Raw genomic sequence first — 17,117 nt, 5'->3', positions numbered from 1 at the left:
CTGCATGTGCTACAACAGTGTGGTTTTGTTGACACCTGTGACAATGTGAAAACATTGGAAATCTTTTCTTTTTACTTTTGTCAATTAAATAAATGTTAATGTGAATTAACAAATCACAGATTCTTGATTGTATTGCATTTTACAAAATGTCCCAACTTTTTAGGAATTGGGGTTGCATTTTTTCATATTAGTCAATGTTACCATCAACTGTTTGGTTACCCACATTCTTTCAAATATCTTATTTTGTGTACAGCACAAATAAAAAAATCATACAGGTTTGGAACAACTTAAGGGTGAGTAAATGATGATAATTTTCATTTTTGCGAGAACCATTTCTTTAAAGTCATGAAAAAACAAACAGAAAATATATATTTTCCTCTGTATTGTGATGTACATCTGAGAGTAACAGATTATTGAAGAAAATGTATGGTGGGGACTTCTATGCATCAGTCGTTGATTGGATTTTGAGATGTGGGCATTGCAAATGAGGAGGCAGGTGAATAGGAGATTTTGCACCAGAGGAACCTTTTCATAATTCCTAGAAATACCCGTTTGTACTCTGTTTGGAACTAAATTTGCTACTACTTCAGAGTAGGGTCTAAAACAGTTCTATAACAACTACAAGTGACATAAGTGTACTGGCATTTTTAAAAAGCCGTGTAAAAATATTTACTCCACAAAAGTGAGGTTGCAGTGGGTTTACGTGGACTAAGTCCTGTATATGTCAACAGAGAGAAGTCTGTCATTTTCACTGGAATTATTGTTGACTCGCCATACAGGAAGGTCTCCAGTTCGAGCCAGAGGTCTTTTTGTGAGGGGTCTGCATGCTCTATGTGTGTCAGTGTGGGTTTCCTTCACTAATCCAAACACACACATCTTATGCAAATATCTATTACATGCAATTAGAAAATACATGCATTTTTCATTTCATGACTTTAAATTACTACTATAAATAAATTAGTTTTTTTAAACAGGAGAGTCTTCAACGTTGCTGTTTCAAAGTTGTTAGGGATGCTCATTCTGTAATGGACCCTCAGGAGTTCACTCACTTAAACTTTCAAGTTATCACTAAAGTCTGAAGTTTTGGAAGGACAATTATTCTCTTGTAAAGTGTCTAGAGAACATGCTGTGCCTCTGCCCTGTCTACGAACATTGACCTGACACACAGCGGGTCGGCGAGTGAACTTCCGGTGCAGTCCGCAGCCTCCTCTGTTCTGCGTGCGTGGCGAAGGCGGGACGCGTGACGTAGACCGTTTATTGTTCCTTCCCGTCGAGCAGAGAAAAGGGCTGGCTTAGCGGAGGCATATATCACACACACTTTCCCTGCGGTTTTAGCTTCAAGGAGCCATTTTAGTAAGGCCAAGACAGGTTGATACAGGACCGGTTGGCCATGGCGTACGCGTATCTCTTCAAATACATCATAATCGGAGACACGGGTAAGTTAAGCAGCGACGGCGAGCCTCTTATTTCCGCAGTGCTGGACTCAATGACGTGGTTCAAGCAGAGGCGCGAGGGGTGGGAGGACCGACAGCCCGTTTTTCTCTGCCTTTCTCTCCATCTGCTTCATTAGCTCTTAGCCTTACTATTATCGCATACGTAAAGTCGATTCCTTAGCCTCTGCTTAGTGTCACGGCAGCGGTGTGCGGTTATAAGGCTGTCACGGTCTTTTGTTTTCGGCTGGGTGGGGGGAGCTAGCATGCATGCTAACCGCTGCTTCACATCAGCTATCTGCCTCAATAACAACAGCAGCATCTCCGCTTTCTATTAACATGACATGTAGAGCGAAAAAACAACATGTCGTGTACGCGTCAGTGCGTCTAGCCCAGAGTTCACTTGCTTTACAAACATCTTTTTTTTTAGCCCAACTAAAGGCCACAACAGCCTGGCTAATGTTAGTTAGCCAACATCGCTAGGAGCTATTTACTCTTTTCTGAAAATGGCGTTGGCTTGTCAGAGGATAAACACGTTTAATAAGCAAGGACTATAAAAGATATTCCTTTGTTTTATGACTTAAGTCTCACGTTGATCAGTCAGGATCATACAATTTGTGTTTTGATGCTGGTAGCCCTGTATTAATGTGGCCTGCTAGTGTTCTCACCAGATTTCTGTCACTGTAGGCCAGGGGTTCTCAAAGTCTACATTCAAAGGGCCAAATCTGAATTTTCATCAGTGTCAAAGGTCCGGAACAATTGGTTATTACAAAACGTGTTTTTAATAAACATACATAACATATAACAAATAAACACTCATTTAAAAAAAAAAAGGTTCCCTTTGCATTCAAAATACTTTAATAACAAGTGCAAAAATGGCAAAACAATTAATTTAAGTGTCAGCAGTAGAAGTCGACCTATAATGTTTTTTATCTGGCCAATGCCTGATATTTAGAAATCAGGGCAGCCTATGGCCGATATATGGTGCTGATTTTTTTTGGCCGATTTTCTCTTTTTTTCCTTTTATATCAAAAGAGAGTTTGCGTAAATGGTTATTGCAGGGCACAAGATAGTAATAGTAGTAGTAGTAGCCTAATTCATAGTAATAATACATGGCTCAAAACTTAAGCACCTTCTCAAAACAGTTCTGAAGCATGCTTTTTTGTTTATGTTTGCTGACAGACACCAGTGTTTCCCGCAGACTAGCAAATGCAAGTTGATTCTCTGCCAGCAGGAGGCGCTGTTGGAGCGTGAAATATAGCTGTTTCCCCGGTAACGACTGTAATCAAATAAGCGCTACTTTATCAGCCATTACAGGAAAGACCAAATGAAAATTGACATCAAAGCTTTTCTGAAGAAAACGGACGGTTCTTTTAAAAACCGTTCCAAAAGCCTTTTTTAAAATCTATTTGTAGCGGTCAGTTTTGATATTGTGACAAGCTGCCACAAATAAATGTATACACTGGGCACTGCTATAAGACAAATTGCCATAATATAAGTGATAGCAAAACAAAAAAATAAAAATATTAGCGGTGAAATGTCGCCCGATTATGTCAAACGTCATATGCTCACTGGATGTCGTGATGACAACAAATGTCATGAAGGAAAAGTTTCAATATCTCGCCTGCAATTTCGGACCTTCTGCAAAAAGACATAAAAAAAATAATAATAAATAAACAAATGATTTACAAGTTTAACGTGCATTTATCAAAGTAGGAAATATAATTAGTGTTCTTGAAATATGAAATAGAAGCGGGTCCGGATTGAATTCCCTCCGGATCCGGACCGGAGTCCGGACTTTGAGAAGCACTGCTTTAGGCCTTTCCCCAAGTGATACGACAACAGCAGAAAGATGTGTTTCTGCCTTCAAAAGTGTTAATCTGTCGTTCAGTTCCGCACAGTTTTGTTTTATAACAGTATTAATATTTTGCTAGATAACACACAGATTAATATAATGCTAATGATGTTTAATGCCATCCAACATTGTCCATATGATTTTGCATCCAGTTCATTCCAGGTTACATCTTGGTTTTGCATGTTTTCAGCCTCACTTTATATTAAGTGTCTTAAACTACTACATACTAACGTTAAAAATGAACCATTTGATACAATGCATTTATTGTGCACAGGCATGTTTTTCTGTTGTACTTGTATTTAAAAAAACATTCACAATTAATTACATCTGAGTAATTGTAGTAGTTACATTTGTAATTACACTGTTGACAATACCAGTACCCTTTAACACATCCTTAAATCTATATATACCATAAAACCTCTTTCTCTCTCTGTATATATTGTCTTAGGTAGCCTACATCTAATATAAACTAGGACTTGGACCTTTTTTCCCCAAATAATACATTTTTCTTCCCTCGTATATAATAATCTTTTGCCCAGTGTTTTTCTACCTTGGTAAGGACTAGATTCAACTGCAGGACCATTGTTGTTTTGAGGAATTTGTTGCACTGAAACCTACAGCATCATAAGGAAGACTCTTTTGTTGGTGTACTTAAATGCATCTTGAAACTGGGGTCTTTTGTGTTGCAAATGTAACCTTTAACAAGCATTTCATCGACAGAATAATAGGTAGGATTGCTTCGTTTACTGAGAACCCTCTTTCCTGCCTCATTGTGGAGACTACTGTAGTGTTGGTACTCAACATTTTTTTGCAAAACTGAACCACTTTTTATATCCTTTTCTTTACAGCTAAACAGTGTCTGTCAGTCTGAGTATGCTCAAAATGTGACTGCTAACATAAATGAGTTAAAGGATTAGTTCACTTTTAAAAAAACTTTTGCTGATAATTTACTCACCCCCATGTCATCCAAGATGTCCATGTCTTTCTTTCTTCAGTCGAAAAGAAATTAAGGTTTTTGATGAAAACATTTCTCCATAAAATGGACTTCATTGGGACCCAAACGGTTCAAGGTCCAAATGACAGTTTCTGTGCAGCTTCAAAGGGCTTTAAACGATACCAGACGATGAATAAGGGTCTTATCTAGCGAAACGATCGGTCATTTAAAAAAATAAATAAAAAGGTTTAAGTTTTATAAGCACAAATGCTCGCCTTGCTCTGTTCTGTGATGCGCGTTCGTGACGTCACGTAATACGCAATGACGTTGAAAAGGTCACGGTTGACTTGGGCGGAAGTACCGAGATAAGATAAGATCCTTATTCATCATTCATTATTCTTATAGATAAGACCCTTATTCATCGTCTGGTATCGTTTAAAGCCCTTTGAAGCTGCACAGAAACTGTCATTTGGACCTTGAACCGTTTGGGTCCCAATGAAGTCCATTTTATGGAGAAATGTTTTCATCAAAAACCTTAATTTCTTTTCGACTGAAGAAAGAAAGACATGGACTTCTTGGATGACATGGGGGTGAGTAAATTATCAGCAAAAGTTTTTTTAAAAGTGAACTAATCCTTTAAGGAATGGTTCACCCAGAAATTAAAACTCTGTTATTTACTCGCCCTCGTGGCATTTCAAACCTCTATGACTTTCTTCTGTGGAGCATAAAAGAAGATATTTAGAAAAATGTTGTTAACCAAATAGTTTTGGTTATCATTGACTTCATATGGACTAAAAACACAAGACATTTCTCAAAATACCATCTTTTATGTTCCACAGAAGATTGTCAGTCATACAGATTTGGAGTGACATGAAGGTAAGTTTATGGCAAAATTGTAGTTTTTGGGTGGAGTATCCATTTACTTTTGACAACTATGCCTTAGTACAGGTTGTGCCATAATATCTGATGATCAGTATGTTATGAAGCCACTGCATTTCAACATTTTACCTAACTTGACACTTCTAGAGTGATTGTCAATCTTGAACTGTCAATCAATTATGTCACTTGAACTGTGATCAAGTCAAAACCAACCATAAACTCTTCAATCCCTAATGCATTTCACAAAACACTGAACAGCAGTAAAATTGGGTTTGTGACAATCACTTTTTAGGCAGGTGTGGTTGTAAAAGTGATGTGTAAACAGGCTTGTGCCTTTGCATGTTGCTCAACCCAGGTCAGATGATGCTCATCCGCAACTTGATCTAGCTGGTCATTACAGGGCATCGTGAGATTGCATCTAGCCTGGTCTGTGCTCATGCTTGAGGTGTAAGTTTGCAGTGTTAAAACTGGCACAAGGCAAGGTTTTACTGGATTTCTTGGATAAAATGTTTCTATTTGTATTGATCCATTCAGCTGACAATTTTATTCAGTTACCTACAACTGAGAAAAGTATATGTGATAGGTTTCACAGATGCACCTATAAGTAGTGCTACTGTACAGTTAACTTGAGCACTAATACGTCTAAGTGCTGAATAGCAGATAATTTTTTTTTCTTAAAGTGGTGCATGCATATTATGCAAACTAGACTAGTTTTAACAAATTAAACCAAAAGCATCTCATCCCTATTATTTTGATTTCAGTTGCTTGCCATGACCATATTGGCATAGATATGATACTAGATTGAAGCGAGAACATCCAGCTTTTACCAGATAATCTATGTTGTCACAATTATTCTCAAGAGACAATACACTATAGTTTTTTCACGATAGTTACTATATTGTATCTGTAGGTTGAGTTGTAGTGTTTGTTGTAGGTGAGTCTGCACATTATTATTTCATTGTTGTTATCTCCATGCATCTCTCTTGTGAGCGCTCTTTGAATGCTGCTTGTTTGCTTCGTAATGGCTGTTGCTCATGGTAACGCCTCCTCCTAATGTCATAAGCATTTAACCTCTTTGCATATCATGGCAGATCTTCTAATCTCATTTTGGGGGATGCGTTTATTAAGTTATGCCGGTAACAAAAAATGTCTTGAACTGATGATTTAACTTAATTCAATTAACGTAGTTCATTAAATATGGAATCACATTCAAGGAGCAGGTAATATTTTGTTAATTAGAAACAAGTATATAGTTTAAAGTACACAGAAAAAACTAATTAAATGTGAGATTTTATTTATTTTTGTGTTTGTTTGCTTTGTTTTTGACTAACATTACACACTGAAATTTGAATATGGGAGACGTCTTTGTTTTTGCTATCAGTCCATCCGGTATTTAGTCTAAGATGCTGTATCAAACTCATCTGCCCTAATGTGTCTCACTGTAATTATTTGTCTGATATTGATCTCTGTGCATGAGTTATTTATTTTATTCTCATTCATTTTAGCAGTAGTAATGATATGGTTTTACAATGGCTTTAATTAAACCGTGCACGTTGTTTATGCACGTTGTTGAGAAGAAAGAAGAGAGTGGAAGGCCTATTCTACTCTGAAAACAGAAATAACCCTGTCACTTTTTTTACAATTTTTCAATTATAGCCTGAACAAATGGTTTTGATGTAATGAGATAGAGCAGATGTATAGGCCTGAGGCTAATTGTGGCTATTCACGTGTGACCCTCTGTGTTTGCTTTGCAGGTGTGGGGAAGTCGTGCCTATTATTACAGTTTACAGATAAGCGCTTTCAGCCAGTGCATGATCTCACTATCGGTAAGGCTCTTTTAACTCAACCACATATTCTCTCATTAATTAAAACAGCAGGAATGGGTCTCATTAGCACAGGAAGCAGACTGGTGCCAGTTTCCTTGAAATGTCTTTGTAAGGAACCTTCTGTAAGCATGTAATAGTGAAATTTGTGGTTTGGATGAACAGGCTCGATCCACTCCATGGGTAAATGTATTCAAATGTATTTAAAGTTGGCATTTGATAGCTGTATTGTGACGTTTTATATTACTAATGCTTTAAAATGAAAGATCTGATCAGAGGTGTTGATGCAAATCTGAGTTGATGTGTTCAGTGCCCTGTGATGTCACATGAGTCACGAATCAAGCTCTGCCTTCATTTGTCTCGACAGGTGTTGAATTTGGAGCGCGAATGATCACTATAGATGGCAAACAGATAAAACTTCAAATCTGGGATACGGTAAGATTAAAATCGTCTGATTTTTGGTGCACCTTATTTGTGTAGAAAATGATTTACATTTTTGTTCTGCTCTTTTGATCTCTGTGGTTATTGAGGTTAGCCAGCCCTTAGTAAATGATGTGAATGTTACTATGGCTGATATATGAATCTGACACAGTAGAGACAGTGTTGTGGGAAAGTTTATTCCTGATTAGACAGATTTGGCCATGCAAAAATGCTAATGCAGCAATATGCCTGAGGCTGCTCATGACAGTTCAGTTCTGCTGCCAGGTCGCTTTGAGCCTGTCACATGACATTGAACCTAAATGTCATGTGACTAATGACTCTAGAGACACAGGAAAATTATGCCATTTCTGTCAGGACTACTATCGTCAAAGATGAGATTAGCATACAGTTTGGATTGGTGGTATGGTTCTGTTCTGGGCAAGAGCTCCCTGAGCATCCATGCAGTTTAGCATGGATAAGAGGAGGGAGACCAGCCATAATCCCCCTAGGCAAACGGAGCAGAATCAACATAAATGTATTGCAGATATCATTAATGTTCAGTAATTTAATGTACACATTTTAGAAATTAGCCTGATTCAAAAGAGAATCAGAAGGCCAAATTCTGACTGGATGAGAGGAGTTGGGATATGGAGGAGGGTCATTAGCTACTGAGCTATTGAGCTGATAATACTGAAGGACCTTATATAGGAAATCTGAGATTGGTGCCGCATGTGGCTCTTTCATCCCTCTGCGGTGGCTCCCTGTAGCGTGGGTGTACAATACGCCGGTGAGGTGTCCCCCCGACTTTTAATAAAACTTAAACTCTTCCCCTGCACTTTTTCTCGGTCAAGTGTTGAAGTAGAGGTTTTCAAGAGCCAATGTGAATAAATCTAGATTTAAATGAAAAGAGAAAAGATAGTCACGTCGTTTTGGATACGTTTTATTCGTATCCAAAACTATGTGAACATCACAGAGCGCTGAACACTCTCATACGCTGTACGTTTCATTCATACTCTAAGCCGGAGAGCGCTCTCGCGCAGAAAGTCCAAAACCAACTCATAGGAGAAGTAATAATAACTTGATTTTGACAGGCATCCTGCTATCGCTGTAGCTAAGATGAATAACAAGCATAAAACTTAACTGATGAAACGTGAAGACGATATGGTTTGTGTGTTTTTCAAGTCTTCTCCAGGTAATAAATATGAAATATACAGGGGTAATTGACAGCATTAATTACAGTACAGAAGCAATAAAATATATGTTCTGCCTTATTCTGTGGTTAAAAATGGAAAGTGTTTGTAGTATACATACTGATTGTACAATCATAACCATAACATTTTCATTAGTTAAATATTTATCAAAAATATTATAGAATTATTGGTTGTTGTCCAGCAGTGTTTTATTTCCTAGCCAATTAAAAGTAAGAATTTTTTTGTCAATTATACATGCATAAATATTATAATAATTATTATTATTACTACACTTGACATTTATGTCCCCTTCACATCTGAAATGATTGTTACTCCCCTGCCCTGTAACATAACTGAATATAAAACTTTAGCTGTATGCCGTTATTTTTATTTAGACATCAAATATTTTACTTTATTTGGTGGGAAAGGAGCCGAAATGGCTCTTTTGACGTTGAAGGTTGCAGACCCCTGCTATAGGTAGACGTGAATCAGCGGATGCAAGCTTGACTAACGTGACCTGCCAAAACTAACAATTGTCATTGTTTGATGACAATGCTGATCGGCACCAAAACAAATTCCCATGCAATTTGAGGCAGCGGGCAAAGAGAAAATAACCAATTTCAACTTTCTAACAGCCCTACCAAAATTATCTACTGTAAGTAAATGTTACTTGCAAAAAATGTTTTCTTCCGAATCCACAGATGTTTTTTTTTTTTTTGGCTGTTAGTGGTGGAAGATGCTCTCTGCAGCCAAATGTTGTAGTACCAACTTTAAGGGAAGTGGTGTGTATGGTGACCCATACTCGGAATTTGTGCTCTGCATTTAACCCATCCAAGTGTACACACAGTAGTGAACATACACCCGGAGCAGTGGGCAGCCAACGCTGCGGCGCCCGGGGAGCAGTTGGGGGTTCAGTGCCTTGCTCAAGGGTCTCGCCTCAGTCGTGGTATTGAGGGTGGAGAGAGTGTTGGTTATTCACTCCCCCACCTACAATCCTCGAACCCACGACCCTTCAGGTTACAAGTCCAACTCTCTATCCATTAGGCCACGGCTGCCCCTGCCCCTGCCCCTTTAACCAGCAGGGCTAAACCTGCATCCCATGGTTCATCCACATGCTCTCTTTCTAAAGCCCTGCCCTCCAAAGACATGTCAACAAACCTGATGTCATGTGCAAAATGATTCTAATTGGTTAATTTTCATGCTGTGGGCTGCTCACCTGGCCCTTTTTTTCGGTTTGCAGCACCTGTGGGTGTACAAGAACAGGTTTGATTTCTTAAGGCAACTCTCTCTCATCTGTCTGGTAGTATGCTCATTTATGTTGGTGCTGCTATGGGAAAAATTGTAACTACTTTTAGCTACCAGCCAATACAGCAAGAAATATAGACTTAGGAAATAATCTCCTTTTCAGGAAAGTAGTTACACTCTTTTCAAGTGTTTAAATGATCTCTTTAGTGTTTAATCATGACTTTGTATATGTGCAGTACCGTTCAAAAAAAATTGCAGTCTGTTAGATATTTTTTATGTTTTTGAAAAGTCACATGTTCCCAAAGTCTGCATTTATTTGATCACAAATGTAGTAAAAACGGAAATATTGTAAAATATTATTGCAGTTTAAAATAGCGGTTTTCTGTTTGAATATTTCAAAGTGCAGTTTATTCCTTTGATGGACAAGCTAAATTTTCAGCATCATTATTCTAATCTTCAGTGCTACTCGATATCTGCAGAAACCATGATGCATTTTTTCAGGATTCTTTGATAGAGTGCGAAAGCATAGTATTTATTTGAATTTGTAATCTTTTGTAACAAAGTTCTTTTGTCACTTTTGATCAATTTAGTAATTTCTTTAATAAATACCTTGACTCCAAAGCTTTGAAAGGTTATGTATGTTTTCTTTCCTTTTTTTTTTCTGTGATTACAGCTGCAGCTCTTCACAGGGAAATATTTCAGTGAATCACGTAGACTTCATTTCATGTCTTTCAAATTATGCCACCCTGAGAAAGTTTATTTTTATAAGCATTCCTTGTAATTGAGTATGTTTGTTTAAATGACAGCTTTTTAAAACGTCTCAAATCGACACGGATCAGTGCTTTGCCAACATGTATAAATGTTTGTACAGTATAGCAGTCAATATTTTGACACATTCAGGAGCAGACTTGTTCAATCCTCCTTGTATAAGAAAGGCAGTTATGAACAATGTTGATGAAAGATGATGTCCAGCTGCTCAAACATTTTGGCCAGCAGAGGGAGACAACGCATCAATGATATTCAATCCATGATATTGTGGTCATAGCAGCAATATTTGTTTTATATGTCGAAATGTCTTGTTTTTTCCTTTTGTACACTTTATATTTATACTCTTTTAAAAACGAATTAAGAGATGTACACCAGTTCTTTATTTTTAATGACGTCTCTGCACATGTTAAAAGTCATGTTAAACATTAAATTAAAAAGATGTTTTCCTCATATGCAGTTTGCGTGGGTGAGGCTATCTTATGAAAAATCTAGAGTCGGGATAATCATGCAGTGGTTGTTCAGTGTGGTTTTGTTGCGATGTCATCTAGATGCTAGCGTGTCTTTAAATGCACCATAAATAATTTATTTCAAGGTTATTTCAACAAGCTGTGTGATAAAGCTAGAGAAGATGGGGGAGTGTTGGATGAAGTAACAGGAGAAATCTGCATGTCTGGCCTTCCTGTAACCTTTCACTCCAGCAGATGGCAGGCATAGCGGTGTCATTCATCATTTATTCACAATGGGCTCCATTAACTCTAATGTTAACAGCTGCCCCGGGGAATGGGTTATTGAATTCAAATACGTGCTCCTGGCTTATTTGCCTGCTGTCAAAGGGGCTGGGTTGACCAGAGGCCATCTTACAGTGTGACACGCAGATGAAAGGTGTCCGTGCACTGGGGGCCGGCGGATTGGACAGGCGTCACACTCTAGAGAAGCATTGTGGGATGGAGAGTTGGTGGTGAGGAGACACTGTGGTCTTTTAGAGCTGGAGCTCCTAGGGCAACATCAGCCTGGAGGGACTGTGGTGAAGATGGTTTACGCACAGAGTGAAGACGCAACATACCCAGTGGACATTTTTGGCACCTGATTGTTCCTTTGTAAACAGGCTTTTACTAGTGGTGTGATCCCTGTGTCTGTGTGTGTTTCAGGCCGGACAGGAGTCCTTCCGCTCAATCACCAGGTCCTACTACAGAGGTGCAGCTGGGGCTCTGCTAGTTTATGACATCACAAGGTGAGACCAAACTCGTAGAGCTCTCATATTTCTGTTCTGCTCCATTGCCTTACTATCTTGTCTACTCTTGATTCAGTACTTCACTTTAAAGGTTGTTCACTGCTAGTTCTTTGTTTTTTATTTAGTTGTGTGGATGTTTGTTATATTTGCAGAAGGGACACCTTTAACCACTTGACAACCTGGTTAGAAGATGCTCGTCAACATTCCAACTCTAACATGGTCATCATGCTCATCGGAAATAAAAGGTCTGTATACATTTTAACATTTATATTATTAATATTATTATTGGTACTTGTAGTCTATTATGTGTATATTTATTTATCTAGTACATATTGATATAAATGGCCTATTTTATTTATTGACGCGTAACAGTTTAGGTGCAGGAAATGACATAAGAAAAACAAGAGAACAGCTTTTCTGAAATGACTAAACTCTGATCTAAACTCTGGTGTCTAATGCACCAGTTTAAACATTTATTCCGATTAGGTTTTCCATTTTGAATATATTATCCGTTGGCATGGGTTTTTGAGCAGGCATAATTATTGGCTAATGCTCCATTTCAAATATTAATTTGGTCAAATATATTGGTTTTATTTGTTTGGATGATATATTGGTAACTAATATGTAGGAAATGCTACACTACTATGTATGTATTTATTTATTTTTTGAAGGAAAGTAATACTTTTATTAATCAAGGACAAGTTAAATTGATCTAAAGTGGCAGTAGGGGCATTTATAATCAATTTCAAATAAATGCATCTCTTTCCATTCATCAAATGATCCTGAAAAACTATATCATCATTTCCACAAAAATATTAAGCTGTTTTCAGCATTGTTAATACGAAATGTTTCTTGAAGACCAAATCAGCATATTAGAATGATTTGTGAAGTATCGTGTGACACTGAAGACTGGAGTAATAGCTGCTGAAAATTCAGCTTTGCCATGACTACAAAAATGATAAAGTATTAAAATATTTCACAATAGTATTGTTTTTACTGTATTCCTAATAAAATAAATGCAGCCTTTGTGAATGTAAGGGACTTTCAAAAACTTAAATTAAATCTTACTGAGCCCAATCTTTTGAATGGTAGTTTTTCACAGTCCAGTGTAATCTGAATTCAAATCGTGATTTGTTTTCTCATGGCAGTGATTTGGAGTCACGGAGAGAGGTGAAGAAAGAGGAAGGCGAGGCCTTTGCTAGAGAACATGGACTGATCTTCATGGAAACTTCTGCAAAGACTGCATCAAACGTAGAAGAGGTAAAACAGCACTTGTGTGGCTCAGAGGTCTTCAGTGCTTGTGTTGTGATTTATGTTTGGCTTCTTGTGTGAAAACACATGCACATACATGCATATAGATAACACCCTAGGGACACACAGACTGGGGAGAAAAACATTCGGATCTCTGTGGTGGAAACCAAGAAGCTAAAGCAGGGCTTAGAGCTGGCTTTAAAAGAGCGGGGATGTTAAATTGTGGAAATCCCTCCCCCATCCTCCCACTACAAGACGCCTCAATGATTAATTTGTCTCATTAGTGTCGTGTGAATTCTCCTGACCCTCCCCCCCCACCCCTTTATGACGTTTCAATCTCCTATTTAAGGTTCATGCATATTCATAGATTCCCTGCCACACACATGCAAGGATATGAGCGTGCACATCTGTGGCACTCGCGCAGCCATCTCTTTCTCTCTCGGTGGTAATTGAGCCGCAGAGGACTGATGGCTCTGGAGAGCTGAGAGGCAGTTGCACCAAAAAAGCAAAGCTGCTCTGTTAATTAGGCTACAAAGTGCCTGTAGCCGGGCTTAACACTTTAAAGGTGAGCCATGCACACGGCCATGTTTATTTTCTCTGGGTGACCAATGTGTGCTCCATTCCAATAATAATAGACAACATCACTTTCAGCCAGATGGGGGCACCAGCCATCAACTGTAGAAACTCTATGACTCTTTGAATATGTCAAGCTGATCTAATTTATTCATGAATTATATTGATTCTAGTATGCGGTACTGTTTTGTGTCCAATATTGGCTGTGTTTTGCATTGGTCTCATTGAGGTTCTTTTTGAGTTTATCAGCTTAAGCAGTTGAAGGATGGCTTTTTAATCACAATAACATATGGCTCTTTTTCTGTTTCAGGCATTTATCAACACGGCCAAGGAAATCTATGAAAAGATCCAGGAGGGAGTCTTTGATATAAACAACGAGGTAACCCATATGACAAGGAAGCACATTCTTTGTTTGCTGTTACAAGTTAAAAATAATTGGGTCAAGAGGACTTCCTGTAGCTTTACACTGAAATCCATTATGTATGGTTTGGTGGGTAGATTCTGAAACTTTCAGCACAGACTTGCTAGTTTCCCTATTTAATATACAGAGACAACCACTAAAAAGTAAACACTGTGGCGCTGCGACCAGCTTAACCAATGCCGTGAATTCTTAGGTTGGACTTATGATCATCCAAACTTTTTTTTTATTTGAATTTATTGACAGTTTAGGTAATTATACATGCAACTACTGCTGCTAATATGACAAACACTTCATTGTTTTTTCATTAAAAAATAGGTTTAATAAAAGAGTAAAATCATAATCTAGAGTCTCACATTGGATGGTGGTTGTTTTCCCACAGTAGCCACATTGTTGTCCTCAAATCTATGCAAATTCAGATGTAATAGCCAATGGAGCATAGCAGTTATTATTATACTGGTTTGCATGTGATTGCAGGCATTGTAACAGCCGCTAAAATGTTCAGAAATGTAATGGTAGTGAATACTTATACAATTATAAATGCATGTAAATGCACTGAAGTGAGAGGAAGGAGCAGAATGATGACTTACCAGGAACGCAGATGTACTCCAGGGAAAGCTCTACACAAGCCCTCCGGCCCTTCAGTTTCTCTCTATTGGCTGGTAGCCAACACGTAATTTCCTCACATGTTGTAAGTTACAGCCAGTTTGATGAATCTTTTACTGGAGTAGTAGGAAAAGGTTTTTTTTTATGTTTAGGCACAGAGTCCAAACCGCATCAGCTGATAGAGATCCTGGCCAGGAACCTCATGGCTCACATTTGAGCTTACCCCAGATCACTATAAATCAGATTTGTCGCATTGTAGTTTCCTGAGAATATTACAAAAGCGCAGCCTCGCTACGGCGTGTCGGTTTTGAACGTGAGCCCGCTTAAGGGAAAAGTTGGCACGGAGATGCCTTTGTGTGATGAATGAAAGTGCCACCAGCTTGGGTGTGTGTGTGTGTTTTTAAAGCTCTGGCAGGTTTCCCTGCGTCTCGGTGTTACCGCTGGAATAACACTCCAGAGGTTCTCCCGCCTCAGTGCTGACAAAAGCGGCCCACTAATTCATGCCTACAGGGGCTGGTATTTTCTGCATAATACAGCGTTATGTGACAGTACTGAATCATCATCATTTCACATGAGCTCTTTTAACTTTTGTGAGGTCTTGACATCTGAAATGGAAATGAGTTTAAGTGTCTTACGTGTGTTTTATTTGTGTTCGCAGGCTAACGGTATCAAGATTGGACCCCAGCATGCTGCCACCAACTCCACGATGGGCGGCAGTCAGGGAGGACAGCAAGCCGGAGGGGGCTGTTGCTGAGCACTACCCTTTACCCTCCAGTCACCTCTACGTCCCCCTCCGCCCCTTACGTTTCTACTGGACTGGTCGGGCTCACTAACATTTTCTTAACCTCCCACAGCCCAGGCCCCGGATTCAAATCGTATGTTAGATGGCTGTCCAAAACGATACAACAACAAAAAAATATTTATGAAGTCCAGGTCCTCTTCAAACCTCCTGACAAACTCCTGAAGCCTGTTTGGGCTACAGCAGACATTATATGGTTACTAGTAAAGAAAAAGACAGGAGCTTTGGAGTTATTATAGTAAATTTATTCATGTTTGTTTCTCAGCAAGTTGTCTTTTTTTGTTTTGTTTTGCCCATTTGACTTCAAGCTGAACTTATTAAACACTACAAAGTCATCTATAGTATTTTAATCAGTTTATGTGGGTGAATTCAATGAAAACTGTGGTGAACCCTGAAGTCAAAATGAAAGGAACGTAGAGCTGGTCTAAAAAGGAACAGCTGTTATCAAAGTGAAGAAGTTAAAAGTAGAAGAGAAAAGCAGGACTGTTTTAAATCTGTATTTATCATTCACATTCTGTATATATAGTTATCATTTCTTGCTTTGTTGTACGTTGACCGAGCTAGAATTCTGTACTGAATTTGCTTAAATTCTATACTGTATGAATAGAGCTTGAAACTGCAGCAGTATTGCGATATTTCCAAAACCGCTTCAACACCATTTTAAGGTAATCTTTTACTTCATTTATTTTAGTTTGGTCCTGCCATCTGCCTTGATTCCTCGTATCCGTGCCCCCAATCCTCCTCACTGTATAGAAACTCTGGCTCTATATTCCTATTTTAATGCCAAATTTGTGTTTACCTGTGTTCTAAAATCATGGCTCCAGATATGGATCACATCTCCATAACTAGATCTGCTGTTTGCCTTAAAAGATTTTGGGACTTCAAAAAAATAAATAACATATTCATGTTATGCAGGATCATTTCAGTAATTACATGCAATTGTATATTGCATATGATAACGCTAGACTCACTTATCCATTAGACAGACACTTACGCATACATGCCTATACCTATATATCCATACAAGTCGTCACATATGCATGCATTTGTATGCATATAAATGTTTTTTTTCCTCTCTTCAAAGTTAATTTTCTCCAATGCAGTCCGCTGTGTAAAGTCAGTGCAGATCCACATTAATTTAGGTGTCTGAGTGATTGTGTTTTCTCTTGGCACTATGTTGTTAATAGATATATGGTGAACATCTTGTCTGTTGTGAAAGGGGTGTGATAAAGCCAAACCTGGAGTAACTTTGTGACCCTCGACTTTATTTGCTGTGTTCTCAAATTAAATGCTATCACGAAAAAATATAAAACCTTCTAAACTCGGTTTGCTTGTGTAGTTTCTTTATTTGTGCGACGGGGCAATCTTTGTACTGTTGCATGCGACAAAAAATGTCCGATAATATATATATATTTGCTGTTTTCTTACTATTAATGTTTATTTCATCTGATAATGCAACTTACAACCACATAACCACAACTTATACCAACAAAGCGTTGTGTGTGATGGCGCCAGAGGAATGCAACAACCCAAATGTGTTTACGTGCATATAGATCTGACGTAAAGACCAAGCGCAGGCCTGAACATCCGGGGTACGGCCGCCAGCAGGAATTGGCTGGTTGTCGAGACAGGTAAATGTATAGCATGGTTGCGTTTAATTGTTCCAATAAGTGTAAAGGCGTGAATAAAAAAGCA

At 38.4% G+C, this 17,117-nt stretch overlaps 1 protein-coding gene across 1 annotated transcript; it reads left to right on the top strand.

The window, feature by feature from the left end:
- Positions 1-1,218: 1,218 nt before the first annotated feature.
- On the top strand, positions 1,219-16,748 carry LOC306881529 (ras-related protein Rab-2A). The gene is made up of 8 exons (XM_079435684.1): positions 1,219-1,436; positions 6,853-6,924; positions 7,289-7,356; positions 11,693-11,775; positions 11,928-12,020; positions 12,924-13,035; positions 13,910-13,978; positions 15,282-16,748. The coding sequence occupies exons 1-8, from the start codon at positions 1,391-1,393 to the stop codon at positions 15,375-15,377; spliced, it is 639 nt and encodes a 212-aa protein (XP_079291810.1). The 5' UTR covers positions 1,219-1,390; the 3' UTR covers positions 15,378-16,748.
- Positions 16,749-17,117: the final 369 nt, after the last annotated feature.

This window comes from Barbus barbus (genome assembly GCF_936440315.1).
Source record: "Barbus barbus genome assembly, chromosome: 15".
Classification (NCBI taxonomy): Eukaryota; Metazoa; Chordata; class Actinopteri; order Cypriniformes; family Cyprinidae; genus Barbus; species Barbus barbus.
The sequence above is the reverse complement of the archived record's forward strand: the minus strand, read 5'-3'. Positions and strand labels throughout refer to the sequence as shown.

What these genes read in the sequence shown, in the direction of transcription:
- LOC306881529 (XM_079435684.1), top strand. Translation starts at nt 1,391, where the DNA reads ATGGCGTACGCGTATCTCTTCAAATACATCATAATCGGAGACACGG. An exon ending in CTAGTTTATGACATCACAAG is followed by an intron (nt 11,776 to 11,927) that starts GTGAGACCAAAC and finishes TTATATTTGCAG; the next exon opens with AAGGGACACCTTTAACCACT. An exon ending in TCTTTGATATAAACAACGAG is followed by an intron (nt 13,979 to 15,281) that starts GTAACCCATATG and finishes TTGTGTTCGCAG; the next exon opens with GCTAACGGTATCAAGATTGG.